We start from the raw sequence: 21058 nt of genomic DNA on the forward strand, positions 1-21058 counted from the left end.
CCACATCCTTAAAACTACCCGTCCCTAATCTATATCCACTATTTAGGTCTTCTTTTGCTAGCTCTTGATGAGCTCTCTATCCAAGCCACCCTTCCCTAGAGAGAGCATGATGAAATTCTCTAATCTAGGTGGTCTCTTTTAGAGAGACCATCATTGCATTTCTACAACCATCCCTCTCTTTTCTCTCCCTCTCATTTCTCCCTTCTCTTTTCTTTCTCTCCCTAGCAAGAGGGTGGGACGTCCCCACCATCCTCTCATATTCCAGCTCCCTTCTCCTCCATTTCCCCTCAATCCATCCATCCCAAACCCATCTTAACCATCACTACAAGAAATAAAGCTTTTACCGATGAAAAAAATTTCATCGATAAAAGTAGTGTTTTACCGACAAACTTTTTTTCGTCCGTAAAACAACACTTTTACCGAGGAAATTTTTTTCGTCGGCAAAAACCACTTTTACCGACGAAAATTTTCGTCGGTAAAACTGTTGTGCTTTTAAGATAGAAAATTTTCACGCTATTTTGGAAACTTTCGCAGTAAGAGTTTTAACGACAAAAAATTTCATCGGTTAAAACATTTTTCCCAACGACAAAAAATTTCGTTGGCAAAAACCACTTTTACCGAAGAAAATTTTCATCGGTAAAATTGTTATATTTTTAAGATAGAAACTTTTCAAGCTTTTTTGAAAACTTTTGCGGTAAGAGTTTTACCGATGAAAATTTTCGTCGATAAAAACATTTTCCCCGACCAAAAAAAAAATCGTCAGCTAAAAACCACTATTACCGATGAAAATTTTCGTCGGTAAAATTGTTATATTTTTAAGATAAAAATTTTTCCACTAAGAGTTTTACCAACGAACCAAAGTCGTCAAGAATAATGTTTTTACCGACAAAAAAAAAAAATCGTCGGTAAAAAAACCACTTTTACCGATGAAAATTTTCGTTAGTAAAACTGTTATATTTTTAAGATAGAAAATTTTCCCACTAAGAGTTTTACCGACCAACCAAAGCCGTCGGGAATAATATTTTTACCGACAAAAAAAATTTCGTCGGTAAAACTTATGTTTTACTGACGAAAACTTTCGTCGGGAATAATGATATAATTTTTAACTTAGAAAATTTTCCCACTGCCTTGAAAAGTTTCATGGTAAGAGTTTTACTGATGAACCAAAGCCGTCAGGAATAATGTTTTTGCCGACGAAAAAAAAAATTCCATTGGGAATAATGATATAATTTTAACTTAGAAAATTTTCCTGCTGCCTTAAAATGTTTCGGGGTCAAAGTTTTACCGACAAACCAAAGCCGTCGAGAATAATGTTTTTACCGACGAAAAAAAATTTCGTAGGTAAAAAATCACTTTTACCGACGAAAATTTTCGTTGGTAACACTGTTATATTTTTAAGATAGAAAACTTTCCCACTAAGAGTTTTACTGACGAACCAAAGCTGTCGGGAATAATTTTTTTACTGATGAAAAAATTTTGTCGGTAAAATCGTTTTTTCCTAACGAATGAAAACTGCTAGTAATGTTTTTTACTAACGAACAAAAACCGTCGGTAAAGTTAGTATGTGTGTGTGTGTGTGTGTGTGTGTGTGTGTGTGTATAATTAAAAGGTAATGTTTAAATGATTTGTAATATCACATGAAAAAGAATATTGAAAAGTTTAAAAATTTTAACTATGTTTGAGCAAAATTTTGAGAACAAAATAATGCTTTTGAAGAAAAAAAATTGGCATTTTGAAATTTTTGAGAAAAAATTAAAATATGAGAAATTTTTTGAGATTTTGAAAGTAAAAATTCAAAATTTGTATTTTAAATTTTTTTTGAAATATTTTATAACAAAAATGATATTTTGTTAAAAGAGTAAAAAAATATACATTTTGGAAAAAAAAAATGTTATTTTTAAATGGAAATTGAAATTTATCTATGAAAAATAAAATTACTAAATTATTAGGCACATCCTCTAATTGAACCTTTAATCATTTTTGGACGATCTAATCAGTTCAGATTAAAGAGTAAATAACTTCAGATGTTTAAATCAAATTTCATTGAAATTGTTGATCAATCTTGTATGCCCAATATCTTTCTCATATGTAGGCGAGTAACTAGTCAAATTGAGAGTATTGATCAGTAAAATAGAGTGAATGGACCAGACATGTAAAATGGGTCAAATATTCTGGTCAAAATTGTGACCCAACTTACTGACCTCGTGAGAACCTAAGAATTGATGTTAGTAAGATTTGTGGGGCCCATCATGATGTGTGTCGAACATCAACACAGTGGATTTGATGTGTCCCCTTTAGGTTATGAGATATCTCAAAAATCATCTGTATACAAAACTCAAGTGGGCCATACCATCTAAAACTATGTGAAGACATCCTAAAAAATATAAAAGCACTTGGTGAGGCCCACATGAGTTTTGGATGCGGTTGAAACTTGGTCTGACCCCTCATCCAAGTGGGACACACATAATGAGTGGGTTGGATATGTGAATCACATTTAGGCAGGCCCAATATATGATTATGAATATTTTAAGGAAACCCTTCTCCACTACATTTAGGTGAGTTACTTGTTACCCTTACCAGAGTAAACTCTGTGGGGTCCACTGTTATTTATTTATTTTATCCACTCCATTCATCCATGTTAACAGATAATTTGAGGTCTAAAGAACAAAAAGGAAGCATATCCAAAGCTCAAGTGGACCACACCACAGGAAATAGTGTGATTGAACCTCTACCATTTAAAATTTCTTGGAGGCCATAGAAGTTTTGGATCAAGCTGATGTTTGTGTTTTCTATTCATTCATATATTTTTGATATTATGAACAACCTTTAACCATTTTTGGTCAATCTAATCAATTCAAATTGAAGAGTAAATAACTTCAGATGTTTAAATCAAATTTCACTGAAATTGTTCATCGGATATATAAGCCTTATATTGCATCGCCTTGGTATGGTGCTCAGTACTCATGTATTGCATTACATAGCCTTGGTACAGCTTACTGCATTCATATTTTGGCCTCGGTACGGCTTACTACATTCATAGTTTGGCCTCAGTATGACTAGTGGTATTGGTATCATTCATGTTTCCTTCTGTATCCTCTCCTATCTTCTTTTGAGCACCATTGTCACACACCTTACACCGCCCTCTAAGCTTTTATAAGCTAATGCAAGATTGATGCGTGCAGGAGATCTTAGGTCAGCACAGTAGTGGAGGAGCCGTGGATTTGGTTGGTGCAAGCTGAGGACCTGTTGCAGACTTTTCCTTCCCTCTTTCTATATTATGTATTTCCTTTTGAACCTTGTACCTATAATGTTTAAATTCATAGTGGATTTTGTAGTGTGTTCCTTTGTTTATTTCTCATATTTACTTGCTATGATCTTGGGTATGCTCTATTGGATTGGAATTGTGATATGGAAATCCTCCTTGTACGATCCCTAGATCAGAATCCTATCTCAGGAGCCGAGAATGGGGTACTATGGAGGCTGTTGCAGCCGGAACCGGCTATCAGGTTCCTTGTGAATCCAATCACCGAGTCTGCGGAGTGACAGAAAGGAGGAAAAAAAGGAGGGAAGGAGAGGAAGTCGGCATGGGTAGTATTTGGGTTTGGGTAAAACTAAAAGAAGGGTAAAAGTTTTTTTTTAAAAAATTAAAAAGGTAAAATCTGACTTTATACTACTCGATTCTGGTCCGGATCGGATCGAGTTGCTACATGACCTGAACTCGACTCGGTTGGCGTTGGATCTGAGTGGGTCTACTCGATCTGACCCAACCCTGAGTTTCAGTTTGGATCGGATCGGATCCGACCGGTTCGGTCGAGTCAGGTCGGATCTTGCCCACCTCTAATTCGCTGCAATCCCAGATCCAGCAAGCTGGGTACGACCTTGGCCGTGGGGCCGACCTTGATATATGCGTTGTAGATTGACACCATATATCCGTTTTGCCAGCTTATTTTAGGGCTTGATCCCAAAAACGAAATAGATAAAAACCTCAGGTAGACCACAGAGGAGGGATTGAATTTCCATGGGCCAAAAAAAGTTTTGGATGAAGATGTTATTTTTGTTTTTCACTGTGTGACCTTACCAACAGATTGGATGGAAAATAAAAATTACAGTGGACCCTAGGAAGTTTTTAATTGTGGGATCTTAATGACCACTCTTTAACGTGGTGTGGTCCACCTGAGATTTGTATCTACTTCATTTTTTGGATCATGCCGTAAAATAAGCTACAAACAAGGATGGACGACGTGGATATACAAATAATGAATCGAGGTGGGGCCCATGCAGTTAATCCGCGTCCCACAACACTATGGGTTTTAATAGAATGTGGGGCCCCCATAAATGCTCAGTGCGTGGTCTCTGCCATCAAGTGACTCACATATTAGAAATCTAAATTCAACAGATGTCGGTAATTCATCAGATAAGCTTTGCTACCGTAATTTTTCACACAGTGCGGACAACATCTCATGCCATCCACATGATGGAAGAAGGCACCACATTGCCATGCGGGGCCCACCACCTATCGAAACCCAATAACATGAGTGGGTTGGCCGTGTGTGTGTGTATATATATATTGGTCGCATGTTTGCTTCCCACCACCCCAACTACTCCAAAGCAAAATGCTTCCCATTAATTCTCAAGACTCGACTCACTCTATTGAAATGCCTAATATTAGAGATGAAGAAGATCCAGTCAATAAGAAGTATTCATCTCTTCTCTCTCTTATTATCCAATCTCGTCTACTACGTAGAATCCGGATAGAAGATTCAAGAAAGCTTATTCATAGCATTAAGGTGGGATTTGCTCTTGTTTTGGTTTCATTACTCTATTTTCTTCAGCCTCTTTTCCAGCAAGTGGGTGACAATGCCATGTGGGCCATCATGACAGTTGTTGTTGTGTTCGAGTTCACTGCAGGTGAGATAAAAAGGTATTGGGTTTTCATTTTGCATTGCATGACCATCCTACATCTGCTACCCTATTTAGAATCATAGTTTAAAAACTCGACTCTCACTCGCTTTGATTCAATGACTTCAACGACTCTTTACTTTGACTCAATTTACAACCCTCTCTCTTTCTTTCTATTTAAGAATGTTTTTTTTTTTTTTTTTTTTAAAGCGAGTGACTCGGTTTGAGTTTCGAGTCATGGAGTCTTAGAACTACGCTTGGACGAGGCCATGTAGAGCCATTGGTTGGATGATTAGAACCGTTGCTCAATGGGCCAAAGTTCAAATTTGGCAATTAAATTGTGTAAGAAACAACGGCCACCATTCACTATTCCGATATGTATGTGGACACCACCAAAGGATGGTGATGTAAAGCAGGTCGTGGATAATTTCATGGCCAAGATGGACCAGAAAAGGTTCGGAGATTTTCCAGACCATCAGAACTTAAAATGGACATATCTCGCAAACCAGAATGAATTATGGGACGTAGAATATATGATAATATATGATTTAGGGGTAAGACGAGCTACTTTAGCCAACCAACCCTGCTTTGCCAGGTTGTGCAAGCCGGATTTGCGAAATACCATTAGATCAATGGTCGTTTCTTGTTTTAATTCCCATTTTATTGTAAATAGTAAGTTTTAGTTTGATTATAAACTAATTAGGAGACCAGCGTGGTGAAGTCAAATAAGACACTTACTATTTTTGGCCAAAATCCTTATGCATTAGTAGACATTACGACCCTCTCAAAGTTTTAGTTGTAGTTTGATTCCGAAATTTCTTTCGTGGCTTAGTATTCCTATTTAAAGGGTTGTAAACTCATTTCTTTTATTGATTAATCAATTTTAAATTTTATAGAATTTATTTTCTATTTTTCTTGTTCTTTCCTCATGGATTCTATGCGAGGAGTCCAGGGAAGTTCCATGGATTCGGAACCGTTATCCCCTTAGGAAGACGGTGCTCGACCTCACGTCCTTCCCTGCGTCAAATAGTTTTCAAATATCTTCTTTTACTTTCATATATGGAAAGTGGCCCATCTTTGGTAGTGGGCAGAATATGATCAGTTCCCATTGTCAGGCTATGGCTGTATCTGGGTCCCATCCAGCTAATCCATGTGTACCGATAAAAAGTTTCATTTTACTAATACTAGGCGCTAAAAAGACTTCCAATATTGGTCAAGCAAACTCACTTTCTAGTTGGGTTTCGTTAGTTTGAACTCATCCCTTTATCAAGTTTTGCAATTTTGTATGACAATATTACACGTCTAGATATTTTCTAACTTGGGTAATTAGATGCATCTGGCCGTACATTTCGTATCAATATTACACGTCTTGAATCTTTATAGTGTGGTTCTCCTACCACTTCAACGTATGGCGGAACGTTTTCATAATAGGATCACATCCTTAGATTGATATATACCGTTCATGTTCTCATTGTTACCATATAGATGGCTGTGGATCATGCTTACTTGATCCCTTACACCCTCTCTTTGATGGACTTAATATTACATTAGAATCAAAGATGCCTTTAGAAATACTTGGGATATGTAGAGTAGCCTGTTGATTGATGATCACCTACTATGAAAAATCATTATCCATAGATTGAGAATGACATGACTGTTGAAATTTGGTTTTAAAAAAATTATTTTCCACCAAATCAATTAGAAATTTTTAAATAAAAAAAGTGTAATTTTTTCTTTAATCCCACATGGGAAATGAGAAAATAAGTTTTGTGGTTTATATACGAAAGTATGTGTAGTATTCTTACTTGAAGTCTTGGTGGTTGCTCAGGCACGCATCATTTTTTATACCACGAGAACTTCTGACTAAGAAGCTTTATTGGAGGAAATTAAAATGAAATAATATGCAATGTGTATAAAATAGGGTAAACGTGATTTGCTATTTCTATTAATGAGCTTTGCTAAGCTCACAGAAGTGTCTAACAAAGCTCCAGTACATGCCACAGATGTGCCAGCCTGGCACATACATGAGAGATCTAAGCCATCCATCAGGTTAGTCCAACGTTCTACATGTTTTCCAAAAATTACTATATGCTTCAATCAGCATGAGGAGCCCATTATTGGCCACAGGTAGATGGGTTGGAAAACTTCATCCAAGTTTTTCAGAGCTGTACATATACTTTGCAAACTATGGCCCACCGGAGCAACAGATCAACTTGATTGTTGGGCTAGCGCATCAATATAGAAGTGCCTTTCTGATTCATTGATTGGATTTCAGACCAATCGTGCGATGCTGGCACAAGTGTGGCATGTACGCGAGCTTTATTGCAGAAGCACGTGGTCTAGCAAGGCTCTCCAGAAGTTGACATAATGGGAACACTAATAAGAGCCACTCTTACTGGTAGATCTGAGATTGTCCATTCTCACCACATATTTAATTGTCACGCGTGTCTCAAGAATCACTTGATTTTAATAATCCAATCAATTGCCAGGAAAATGGTTGACACATGTCATTGTAGGAAAAGGGTCTAGTCATCGATACGGACCAACACATCATCTCAGAAAAAATAAAAAAAATAAAAAATAAAAATAAAAAATAAAAACAGCTCAGTTTGACCATAGGGAAAAGAGATAATTATCAACCGTTGATTATTCATAATTCTAACCCCACTTTTACTGGCAATGCCTCACAACAATAGCTTTGACCAAATCATCTTATCAATCAAAGCAATGGTCATGAACTGATTGTTAAATTTTTAGAATCTAATCGACTGTCATGATTCCATAGATAAGATCACTAAATGTTGTCAACTAGAAAACTACGGACTAGAAATGAAATTTGTCACGTATCATAATGGTACTAGTTACTTTGGATAAAGATTGACGAGGATGGATATTGATCTTGTGGCACCTTTCACCCTTCTAGAAACTTATGATAGGATGTGATGCAAGGACGTGTAGAGGTGGAGCATCATCTTCCTCAAGGATAACCACTCTGAATCCATGAAGCTTATCTGGACTCCTCACAGAGATGTCTCGAATCCACAAAGAAAATTAGAAAATAGTTTTAGAAAATTCGAAATAACTTTATTGATGATGAAAAACGAGTTTACGACTTTTTAAGTAAGTCTACAAACCCTAAGGAGAATTTTCAGGATCATACTATAACTAAAACTCCTATAAACCGTGACTTACTATAAATAGTAAACTTATTTATAGACGATCATGATTCCTACTAGTGCATATGGTTTTCGGAGAAAAATATTAAGTGTCCTATTCGGCCGGACCATGATGTTTCTCTAATTTTTCTAAGCACTTTTCATGTTGGACACAACTTCTAAAGCCCAATGTACGAAGAGTTACAATCAAATTAAAACTTACTAAAAATGGTAAAAACGAAAATAAACAGGGATTTCAACCGTCAATCTGATGGAATCGGGCAAATTCGGTGTGGGTAACCTAGCATAGTAAGGTTGGGTGGCTAAAGTAACTCGCCTTACCTCAAAATCATATATAATACGTCCGATAACTCATTCCGGTTTGCGAGATACATCCGTTTTAAGTTTTGACATTTCGAATCACCTCCATCTCCGATCAAGCCTTTTCTGATTCATCTTGGCCATGAAATTATCTCTGACCCGCTCTACATCAGGATGATAAGTTTTCTACACATATAGGCTAGAGGACCAAGACTTTTTAATTATAAAGAATGTACATATAGGCTAGAGAACCAAGACTTTTTAATTATAAAGAATGTGAGAAAATAGTTTAATCCATCACAACTATATATCCCCTCTCATTTCACATGTCTCTACACTTAAAAAGTTCATACCAATCCAGAAAAAAAACACCACCGTTCCCTTATGTGCCCCAACTGATCACAACTCATATGAGACTCACCAGTATATGCTCAAATCAAATAATCTAACCATTAAAAGAGATTGATAAATCTAAATCATCAATCATGTGGGCCCCCCTAATAAAAATCTTATAGTGCATGGTAAAGATCTAATCATCTATTTGAATTATCCATAATATGGGTTACTTTTGACTAAATTGCCTCACTAGAATCTCTTTGAATGAATCATCATATCCAACTGTTCAATGTATGGTGCAGAACAATTATGTTGGAAAGAGGTCTAACCATCAATCTCGACCATCTCCATCACGTAGGTTCAATCATCCAATCAATGGCTAAGAAAATGAATATATAATCCACACTAGTCTTAGGAATTGAGGTTTAATCATTAATTTAGATTTTCATCATGCCAGGCCCACTTTCGACTACAAGTGTTCCTATGGAATCACTTCGATTTTGTCATCCTAGTCATTCGATCAATAGGTAGGAAAATGGATGGTCCTAATTGATAATAATAATTTTTTTTTTAAAAATGGTTCTAGTTATCTATGTGACCGTTCAATCACCCCGTTTTGGTTGCATGTGGCTTTTAATAAACACTTTAATTAGATCATCCAAACCATCCCATCAATAGTCGGTTTAGGGGAGAGAGAGAGAGAGAGAGTATCCAGTCTTCAATCTGGATTATCTATCACCAGGTCCCACTTTCTTTTCTTTTCTTTTTGCAATTGCCTCTTAAATATTTTGATTGTGTCATCCTAAAAATCCAATTAAAGGGCAAAAAATTGGATGCATGGTCTAAATTGGTTGTTGGAAAAAGGATCTCACGATGAATTTGGACCTACAATCGGATAGGTAGCTTCTGATTGCATGAACCACGCAAGAAACATTTGATTAAATCTTCCTAAACATTCAAATGATGTCGAAGAAAATTTTGGGTCGAGAAGACTAGCAAATTGAATTTAATCATCAATCTGGACTGTCCATCATGTGGGTCTCACTTTTGGTTCATTTTCTTTGCAAAACCACTTTAAATAGGTCATCCTAACCATCCAATCAATGGCTCAGAAAATATCGATTCCTCGTACAAATTGATTATTATAAATTTTAAAAAAAAAAAAAAGAAAAAAAAAAAGAAAAAAAAGGCCACAACCATTGTTCTGGAGTCCATAATGTAGACTTCACTTCTGATTGCACGTTCTTGCAAGAATCACTTAGATCCAACCATTTGATCAATCACCAAGAAAATGGATGGATGTAATGGTTGCAGGACAAAGTATTTGATCACAGATGCGAATCATCCATCATTCGCAACCAATGTCAATTGCATGTGCACCGAACCAGTCATTTTAAAGAAAATGTTTCTAAGCATCCTATGAATTTTGACTTTAACTAAGGATCCAAATTGCTTATACTAGAGAAAGCTAGGTGGTAGCATCCAAAACTGCTTATACCATAAAAACCTAGGTGGTCAGCCTAGAACTTTGGGTACTTGAAATATGTGCATATGATATTTCAAGTGTCACATTCATATAAGAATACTAACATCCAACTTTGACGCAGGGGAGGACGTGAGGTCGAGCACCGTCTTCCTCAAGAGACTTCTCGAATCCACGAGGAAAGAAAGCAGAAAATAGAAATAAATTCTAATAAATTCGAAATTGATTGATGAATGATTAAAATCGAGTTCACAACCCTTTAAATAAGGGTATCAAGCAATGGGAAAGAAATCATAATCAAACTACAACTCAAACTCCTAGAATCCGCGACTTACTATAAATAGTAAACTTACTATTTATAGACGGTCGTGATGTCTACTAGTGCGCAAGGTTTTCGGCCAAAAATAGTAAGTGTCCTATTTGGCTTCACCAAACCGTTCCCCTAATTATTCTAAGCTCTTTTCACGTTGGGCGCAACTCCTAAAGCCCAACGGATGAAGAGTTATAATCAAACTAAAACTTACTATTTATAGTAAAAACGAAATTAAAACAGGGAAACGACCGTCAATCAAGGGGTTTTTCGCAATTCCGGGCGGCGCAACCCGGCATAGCAGGGTTGGTTGGCTAAAGTAGCTCGTTCTACCCCAAAATCATATATTTTACGTCAGCTAACTCATTCCGGATTGCGAGATACGCCCGATCTAAGGTCCGATGGTCCGGATCACTTCTGTCGTCGACCGGGCCTTTTCTGATCCATCTTGGCCATGAAACTGTCCGCGACCCGCTCTACATCAAACTTGGGAGCTAAGGGCAGGTTTGGATATCAAGAAAGGATTTTGACCATATTGGCATCATTATATCCACAAATTCTCGAAAGAGGTTCCACCTTCTAAATATTTCTAAGGTGGCCTTCTGACAAGCTTTGGAAAATCTTGTGGACCAAAATGTCATTGTCTTTGGTTCACTAGTAGGGGTGTACAGTGGACTGAACCGAGTTGAACTGGGCTCAACCCGGCCCGGCTTGGTCACCAGCCAAACCCAGCTCGAACCGGACCCAGCCCAGTCACCGGGCCAACATATCCAACCCGAACTCGGCCCGGTGGGTCTCAACGGACGTCCACAAGTACATCAATATGTATGTATTTATGTATGTATGTATATATATATGTATGTATGTATCTATCTATATATATATATATATATATATATATATATATATATATATATATATATATATATATATATATAAATGGCCAGGTCGGGCCAGGTCGAGTCGGGTTTCGGATCGAGTCAGGCCGAACTAGGCATGATCGAACTCGGCCCGAACTCAGTTTTGAGCCGAAGAAAATGGCCCGTCCCGAACCGAACTCAGCTCCGGGTTGAGGCCGAGTCGAGCTTTTTTAGGCCGAGTCAAGCGAGTTAACCGGGCTAGCCTGGTTCGTGTACACCTCTATTCACTAGTTGTACAGTTTTTAAGTGAATAAAAAGTTATATCAAATTTAATGCTAAGAAAGTGACGTGGACGAAAAAAGGAGCTCTGGATTAGGCTGATATTTAGGCCCTAGCCCTAAAATAACACTGTAAAAATAATGGGCAGCATGGATATTATACACATACATCAATGTGGGCCCCACGAGTTAGGACTTGCCCACGCTAAAAAAGGCTTTCGTCTTTCTCAATATTCAAATGACACGTAATTTCTTTTACACTGTAAACCGTACAACTGCTGATAGAATGACAGGGACATTTTGGTCTGAAAATGTTTCCAAAGCTTGTTAGAAGGTCACCTTTGGAATATTTGAAACATTAAATCCCTTTAGAGAATTCAACCATAAAACGAGGCCATTACAGTCAAAATCCCTATCAAGAAAGCCACTTAAATAGAGAAAAATGTAAATATTTATTTATTTATAGATTTATACGAAGCAATGATTAGGGCTTTACAACCTTTGCACAAGAAATATGAGAGTTTCATCTGCTGTCCAAATAAGACACCTAAAAATGAAATTCATAGTATAATTGTTATATTCTTTCTTTTCTCATTGATTACACTCATTAAGCAAAGTGAGTGGTTCAAATTGATTCAAGGGGCTTTGGTTGTGTGAAGTTTAGAAGAAACCAATTGGACAAAATAAATTTTCTATACTGACATAAATTTTAAAATATCTAAAGATTTATTTTGGAAAGAAAAACAAAGTAGTCGTAGAGCAACCAAATGACGGTTCTTGTGAAATAAAAATTGAAATAGAATTATTTCCTGTCAGCAAAATTTCATGAAGAAATTAGGGGTGACCAAGCACACGCTAATTAAATAGAAGATTATAAATTCTAATAATCTAGCATGTGAGGATTATGTTTCAGGGTGTAATATCGCACAACTCTTGTAGCGCGCGTAGTAGGAAGCAACAAATGAACGGTCTATGTATATATATAGAGATCTTGATTGATAACTATGACAGTGCTATACCGACCCTTCTCCTCTTCTCTCCCATCCGTGTGTTGCAAGCTGGAAAAATGGATATATGTTTCCTTCTAATTTACAGTTGCCTATGATGTTGTTAATGTTCTTTACTAATGATGATTATGATATAACCATTGCTAGGTGCTACACTAAGCAAGGGTATAAATCGTGGTGTTGGCACTATCATAGGTGGTGGATTGGGATGTGTAGCAGCACTTATAGCACAAAAGATTGGTGGTATCAGTAGGGCCATCACTATCAGCACGTCAGTGTTTGTCTTTGGTATGCATCGTTCGGTTCTTCCCTTTATCTTCCAAGATTTATTCATTCTCAATTCATCTCCATCACACAATCACCCTTCTGTTATGGACTTAAATTAAATCCAATCAAATTATCATATTATCCAAATGACTATTCCATGAGTATTGAAACGACCACTCTTTCAATCATATATTGTTTTAAGACTGACTCGTCTCGTGTCCGAGTCAAGTTGAGACTTGCCTGTGAGTCAGGCATGAAAACTTGGACTAGTCACACTAAACTCATCTGACTCTTGAAACCTTGCTTTTCAACATTAATTAACTTTTCATACACCCATTTTCCATTTTAAAAATGCCAGTGGAAAAAATAAGTGTAATGACTGTCAAACGTCACCCAAGTAAGGAGGAGAATGTTGTGAGATTGTTAATCACTGTGGGAGAGTGCTCTCTTTGATGTAGGTGCTTTTCATTCTTTTTCTTGTCAACTTCTCTTCTTCTCTCTTGTATTTTGCAATGGGGTTGCTAATATCCTTCTATGGACTTTTGAGTTGCCAATCTAATGGTCGGTCCCATTATCAACTCTTCCAAGGTGCATGCAACAGCTCTCCTATTTGGAAAATCCAAATCCTCTTCTTAATATTGATTTTTAACAGTTAAAAACAGTTTTGAAAGTAAATAATAATATTAATATTAATTAATATTAATGATAAGATATAGCATTATCATTATTATTATTATTATTAACACAAAATAAATTGATTAGTTGCTTGATTAACAATTTGACGTGGGGATTACCCATTATCTCTACCACAAACGACAAGGATGAAGAGGCATCATGGCCACTTATTAAAAAGTACAAACAAACAAAAACAAATAGGATGAGTGTACATATCATTAATGTAAGGACCCAACCTCACTTAGTCCAACTTGCACCAAACTTTAGTCGTTCAGTTTATCGCTGCATCATGTGATTGAAACCAGCCAAAAGCATCCAACAGTACTGGTCAAAAGCCCATTTGGACACACTATTATTAAAAATAATTAATTAATTAATTAATTATATTAAATTAAATTAAAATTTTAAAAACAAAACTAAATAAATAAAAGTTTTTTTTTTTTTTTTAAAGAGATTTCCAGGCTGCTTATCCGGTGGATTTGGCAAAACACAATTAAATTGATTTTCATCGAGTAGATATCTCAGCTCCTATTATCAAACGAGGAGGTGAAACAGGGTTCACATCAGGTATTCAACAACATCAAATGCCATTTAAGATCATAACTTTTTAAACCTCAAACTCTCTTTTGAAGGGTGCATCCAAACAGCCCAGAAGACCCAAAAGATGTCAAAACTGCTCAACCAGGTGTTCCTCTAGTTTATAGTTAAACCACGAAGTCTAATGATAAGTGGTCATTTACATAATTCTCATTTCATCTTCAACTATTAAAACTCATTCATGCAAGCATTGTTGTGCATGTATTACTATTTACTAAATAGTAAATACTATATATATATATATATATATATATATATATATATATATATATATATATACACTTTTTTTTTTTTTTTTTTGAGTTAGCTTGTTAGTACACACCCACTTCAGTACACACACTCCATGTTAGCCGCCCCCACTAGGGATCCATACCAAGACCTCAAGTGTTGAAACGAGGCATCTCCACTCAGTCTGCCAGTTGGGCTATGGATCTGGGTGTGTGTGTGTGTGTACTATTTAGTTTTTTGGAGACTCTTCTCACGTTATATGAGTCCAAATCTGAACAGTTCACATGATGTAGCACCCCTGGAACCCCAAGGCCCAACTTTTACCTGATCCAAAACTTTGGTGGGCCATGGAAAAAGGAAATAATTTCCTCCCTTGATTTTCCTCTCTCTTTGCTACAGCTCACCTAAGTTTTGGATCAAGTTGAAAGTTAGGCCCTAAAGGTTTCATTGGGTGCTGCATCATATGATCTATTTAGATTTTGGGCCAATGACATGTGTACAAAGGTGTGCAGGTGAGCATCTCTCTCTCTCTCTCTCTCTCTCTCTCTCTCTCTCTCTCTCTCTCTCTATATATATATATATATATGTGTGTGTGTGTGTGTGTGTGTGTGTGTGTGTGCACTCTCTCTCTCTCTTTCTATATATATATATATATATATATATATATATATATATATATATATATATATATATATATATATATATATATATATATATATAACACATATAAATTGTTTATTGTAAAAATATTTTGCTCTTAGTATTTTTGTGGCTGTTTTTAATTTTCCATTATTATAAGCGGGTGCAATATATTGGACAGGCTCGATGTTATACACGGACATGTGTGGGCCCCACCATGCTCAACTTTGCCACTACCTAAAGAAAAATAAATAATGGTATGCCTTGTTTACACTGAGAGAGTTTCAAGTCCGTTATTTTGGTTATTTCAAACACCAAAAGAGCACTTACACTCTCAATTAGTTGAGGTAATGTTTAGTAAAATCATAAATCACGAGGACTTTTGCAATAAAATTCTTTTTTTAATATAAATATTTTTCGCTTCCCATATTCTAAATATTTTAATAGCAATAAAAACAAAACCATGAACTTTGCCAATTTGACATTGGGAAGCATGTGCAGAGGGTGTGATTAGGGTGTGATTAGGCTTTCGTTAATTTCTCCCTTTTAGAATATATATATATATATACACACACACACACAACATACAACCTTAATCATTCACCAATAATATATAGAATCAATTTTCCGTGTCTTTCAGGTGCATTAGCATCATATTCCAGATTGGTTCCGAGCATAAAGAGGAAATTTGACTATGGAGCCATGATCTTCATCCTCACATTCAATCTAGTCGCAGTCTCCTGTCCCCGTGGTGAAGAGATCATCAAGATAGCAGGTGATCGTCTCTCGACAATTGGAATAGGTTTTGCTATTTGTGTGTTTACCAGCGTATTCATCTTCCCAATATGGGCCGGTGATGAGCTTCATCGCTCATTAGTCTCTAAATTCGACAATATTGCTCTCTCAATCGAAGGTATGTTTTGTCATAAATTGCATATTTAATTAAGCATGACTGAAGTATATGGAGCTCACGAACACCCAATGTCACATTGCATTCATTAAAGCTCCATGCCTTTCACATCCACCCAAGTCAAGCACCATCTAACCTTGGAGCCGGCTCGTGTTGATATTCAACCCAACTATATTTATGCATTTGTTCGTTATAAAATATACATAATAACGTGGGCTAAGTATATTTAAACTTTCATGCACCTAGTTGCATTTGGACTCATTGGCATCACTTGTCCACTCTTCATCCGCTTTCTTTCAAAAAAAAAAGGTACTGACCAAATGATCCAAAACTGTAAAATCAATGGCATGCCAAAATTAATGGACATAATTATTCATAGAAGATAGGTCCAGTCATTAATGTTGATCAATGTCTTAAATTTGTAAATCAATAAGTATGTCGATGATAGTTCAATGCCATCGAGCAAATTTCAATGTCATCGAAGGTTGCTTGATGCTATCGAAAAAATCTGAAAAATACATGTTTAGTAGCTAGAACGTTTTGGTTTTTAGTTCGATGACATCAAAAATGCTTGATGCCATCGAAGGTTACTCGATACCATTGAAGTATCATCAAATGATTACACAAAGTTACTCAAAGTTGCATAAGTGTGGGACTTGTTTTCTATTTTGATTGTGATTCTCATAGAGACTATATATATATATATATATATTGGTGTAATCGGGAATGGGGTGTATCTCATAGCTTTTAAATTCGTTCCAAAGGGTTTCAAGTGCTTATATAAGGGTGATTCGACACTTGTTCGAATTGGGTAATTTCTATCTCTTGTAATTTTCTGCTTTCATAGTGTATTACTGTCACTTTGTGCCGTGATTTTTTTCCCACAAGGGTTTTTCCACGTTAAATTCAGTTTGTCTGGGTTTGAACTTGGTTGTGCGATTTAAATACTTTGCTTGATTCATCTCTATGTACTTTCGCGTTCCCCAACAAGTGGTATCAGAGCATAAAATTAAGATGTAGTTTGAATCTAGAAACATAGTATCAATGGCTTTTAATCCTAAGTTCGATGTTGAGAAATATTCCGAGAATAATAATTTTAAACTATAGAAAGTCAAGATGATCGGTCTCCTAGTTAAACAAGGATTGGATGATGCACTTCTTGATAAGTGGGTAGAAACTATGACAAATGATAAATGGAACAAGATGGATAAGAAAGAAAGAACCACTATCTAATTATACGTAACGGATGAGATCCTCTAAAATGTCATAAGAGAAAAAACTGTAGCAAGTACATGGGCGAAATTAGAGGACATCTATGCGAAGAAATCTCTTGAGAATCGACTGTACTTGAAGCTTCAGTTGTTCAATCTAAAGATGGCAAAGGAGGCTAATGTTGAGACCCACATTGGTAACTTTAATAACATAATTTGTAAATTGTTGGATGTGGAAGAAACGATGAAAGATAAAGATCAGGCATGCATATTGTTAAACTCTCTCTCAGCTTCGTATGAGTCATTCAAGGACTTGTTGCGTACTAGTAGATCAACCATTAACATTAATATTGTTATCTCAGTCCTTTAAAGAAAGGCGATGAGAAAGAAAAGTAGTGATGCGGGCGCCTCTACTGATGCATTGGTTACGAGGACATGAAATTCGCATCTAGACAATAGATCTTCTCGATCAAGGTCCAAAACCAAGGGTAAGGGCAATGGGAAGTTGAAGTGATGGAATCGTGGGATGTCTAAGCACATGAAGAAAGATTGCACAAATCCTAAGGTTAAGAAAGAGAATTCAAAGGCTTCTTCTAGCGAGGTGAACACTGTCGAGTTTGATGAAGGTACGAGTGGTCATATATGTTATCAGTGTTCATGATAGGACACTTATACGATGATCGTAAGGATAAATGGATTTTAGATACTGGGGCATCATATCACATGACTCCTCATCGGAGTCGGTTCACTAGTTATAAAGAGTGCGATGGTGGCCAGGTATTCATGGGCAATGATAATGCCTGTAATATGGTGGGTGTTGGATCAGTGTGCATCAAGATGTTTGATAGCATGGAGCGTACCTTAATTGAGATGAGACATGTTCTTGATATGAGAAAGAGCTTAATATCTCTTGAAGCACTCGAGGCGCTTGGAGTGTAAATTCACTAGTTTTGATCGTATCCTTAAAGTTTCAAAAGGGGCACTCGTAGTCATGAAAGCACAGCAGAACAGAAATCTTTACAGGTTGATCGAGAGCACTTCATTGGTGGAGTTGCAATGCCTATAGCGAATTCCACATATGCACGTATGTGGCATGCACGCTTGGGCCACATGAGCGAGTGGGATATGAAGGATGTTCTTGATTATGTGCATTCTAATGTATGGGGGTCGTCGCCCGTGGTTTTTTGTGGAGGGTCATGATGTTTCGTCATGTTCATTGATGACTATTCCAGGAAGGTATGAGTTTATTTTTTGAAAAATAAATCTAATGTTTTCACCATCTTCAAGCAGTGGAAGGCGATGGTGGAAAAACAAACAGGTCAAAAAATGAAGGTACTAAGGACAAATAATGGTGAAAAATCCACTTTTGGGGAATTTAATCAATACTGCAATGATGAAGGGATTGTAAGTTACAACACAGTACACCACACACCAGAGCATAACGATGGGGCTACGCGGATGAATTAGACTCTCTTGAAGAGGGCCCAATATATGATTAGTAATGCTGGGTTGAGCAAGGGCCCATGGACTAAGGCCGCTAACAGGGCTTGTTACTTGATGAATTGATCCCTTTCTACATCCATTGATTGTAAGATTCCAGAGGAAGTGTGGAGTGATCAGCAAATAGACTACTTTAGATTACGTGTATTTAGTTGTGATGCTTACTCTCATGTACCATCAGTTAAGAGAGATAAGCTAGACCAAAGTGCCAAGAAATACATCTTTGTTGACTATGGTGGTGGTATAAAGGGGTAAATGATATATGAATGAGTCACACGAAAAATCATCATTACCCATGACATTAAATTCGATGAAGGATCCTTGTTCCATAAGGATAAGAACGAGGAACTGAAAAGGTTGGTGGTGGACGTTTAGTTAGACAAATATGAGACACAAGCTAAGACAAACGCAGAAAGAGGTACAAGAGCAGGTGGAGCAGCCACCTGTGAGAAGAAATTCATCGTGAGATCGCAGGTTACCGGCGAGATACAAGGATAACTCTAATGTCGCATATGAACTCATTACGGATAAGGGGGGTCTGTATACTCTTCAAGAGGCTCTTGATGAGCCAGATGTTGAAAAGTGAAAAGTTGTGATGGACTTCTTGTACAAGAACAGACGTGAGAGCTAGTAAAGCTTCCCCCCGGTCGAAAAATGATCGGGTGCAAGTGGATCTTTAAGAATAAACATGTTAGCTATAAGGCAAGGCAAGCAAATTCATGTTTAACCCTGGCAAGCAACATTGGAAAGCAATGGATAGCTACTTTGATACATTCGAGGTACGTGGGATTACATCTTGACATTTGAGAAATCATGGGCCAAGTTAGTAGGGTATGTGGATTCTGATTAGGTTGTTAATGTAGAATACTAAAATCTCGACTTCTGATTATTTGTTTGTTCTAGCGGGTGGAACGAGATCAGTTAGATGTCAAAGCTTTTGTATATGGTAGCTCTTTCTACAACCGAAGCTGAGTATATGGCAGTGACGGAGGCATTCAAGGAAGGTGTTTATTTGAGGAGGATGATAAATCAATTGGAGCTTTAGTAAGAGGTCATCCCGATTAATTGTGACAGCGAAAGCATGATTAATTTGGCTAGAAATTATGTTTATCACTCTCGTACTAAACACATTGGTGTTCGTCACCATTTTCTCCAACATGTACGTGAAGGAGGTATAACTCTGGAGAAGATTCACACGAGCATGAATCCGGCAAACATGCTTACTAAGGTGGTTCCCACAAAGAAGTTCAAATTATGTGCAACTTTTATGGACATGGCGAAGGCATAAATGGAAGACAGAGTATGCACGAGAAGTGATGATGGAGCTATGATGTAAGGCAAAATTAGAGATGAGGAAAAAAAAGCTATGAAAATTGACGTTTAAAGACATGATGGAGATTATTGATTGATGTCTTAAATATGTAAATCAACAAGTTTTTTTATGACAATTCGATGTCATCGAGCATATTTCGATGTCATCAAAAAAATTCAAAAAATACATGTTTAGTCATTGGAACGTTTTGATTTTTAGTTCGATGATATCGAAGATATTTGATGCCATCGAAGGCTGATCGATGCCATCGAAGTGTCATCGAACGATTGTGTAGAGTTACGCAGAGTTGCGTAAGTGTCAGATTTGTTTCGTATTTCGATTGTGACTCTCATAAAGGTTATATATATGGGTATAATCGGGAATATGGTGTATCTCAGAGCTTTTAAATTTGTTTCAAAGGGTTTCAAGGGCTTGTAAGGGTAATTTGAGGTTTGTTCGAATCGAGTAATTTCTCTCTTGTAATTTTTTGCTTCATAGTGCATTACTGTCACTTTGTGCCATTGTTTTTTTCGGTAAGAATTTTTCCACATTAAATTCAGTTTCTTTATGCTTAAACTTGGTTGTGCGATTGGAATACTTTGCTTGATTCATCTTTGTGTGCTTCCACATTTCCCCAACAAGTGGTATAAGAGCATAACGTTGGGACACAATTTAAATATGAAAGCATAATATTAATGACTTCTAATCCTAAGTTCAATGTTGAGAAATATTCCGAGAAAAATAATTTTGAACTATGGAATGCTAAGATGACCGGTCTTCTAGTTCAACAAGGATTAGATGATGCACTTCTTGAGAAGTGGAAGAAATCTATGACAGATGATGAATGGAATAAGATGGATAAGAAAGCAAAAAACCTCTAGCCAATTGTGCCTAACGGATGGAGTCCTCTATAATGTCATGAGAGAGAAAACTGCAGTAAGTACATAGGCGAAATTATAGGACATTTATGCGAAGAAATCTCTTAAGAATCGCCTATACTTAAAGCTTCAGTTGTTCAATATGAAGATGGCAGAGGAGGCTGATGTTGAGGCCCACATTAGTAACTTTAA

General features: G+C 36.7%; 1 protein-coding gene across 1 annotated transcript in view; it reads left to right on the plus strand.

Annotated features, from left to right (window-relative positions):
• Positions 1-4607: 4607 nt before the first annotated feature.
• LOC131231561 (aluminum-activated malate transporter 12-like) overlaps positions 4608-21058 on the plus strand; it is a 36751-nt gene continuing 20300 nt past the window's right edge. Inside the window, exons 1-3 of the mRNA XM_058227790.1 lie at positions 4608-4908; positions 12797-12937; positions 15696-15968. Coding sequence (XP_058083773.1) covers positions 4614-4908; positions 12797-12937; positions 15696-15968 — 709 coding nt within the window. The 5' untranslated portion in view covers positions 4608-4613. The remainder of the gene's footprint in view (positions 4909-12796; positions 12938-15695; positions 15969-21058) is intronic.

This window comes from Magnolia sinica, chromosome 17, assembly GCF_029962835.1.
Source record: "Magnolia sinica isolate HGM2019 chromosome 17, MsV1, whole genome shotgun sequence".
Taxonomy (NCBI): domain Eukaryota; kingdom Viridiplantae; phylum Streptophyta; class Magnoliopsida; order Magnoliales; family Magnoliaceae; genus Magnolia; species Magnolia sinica.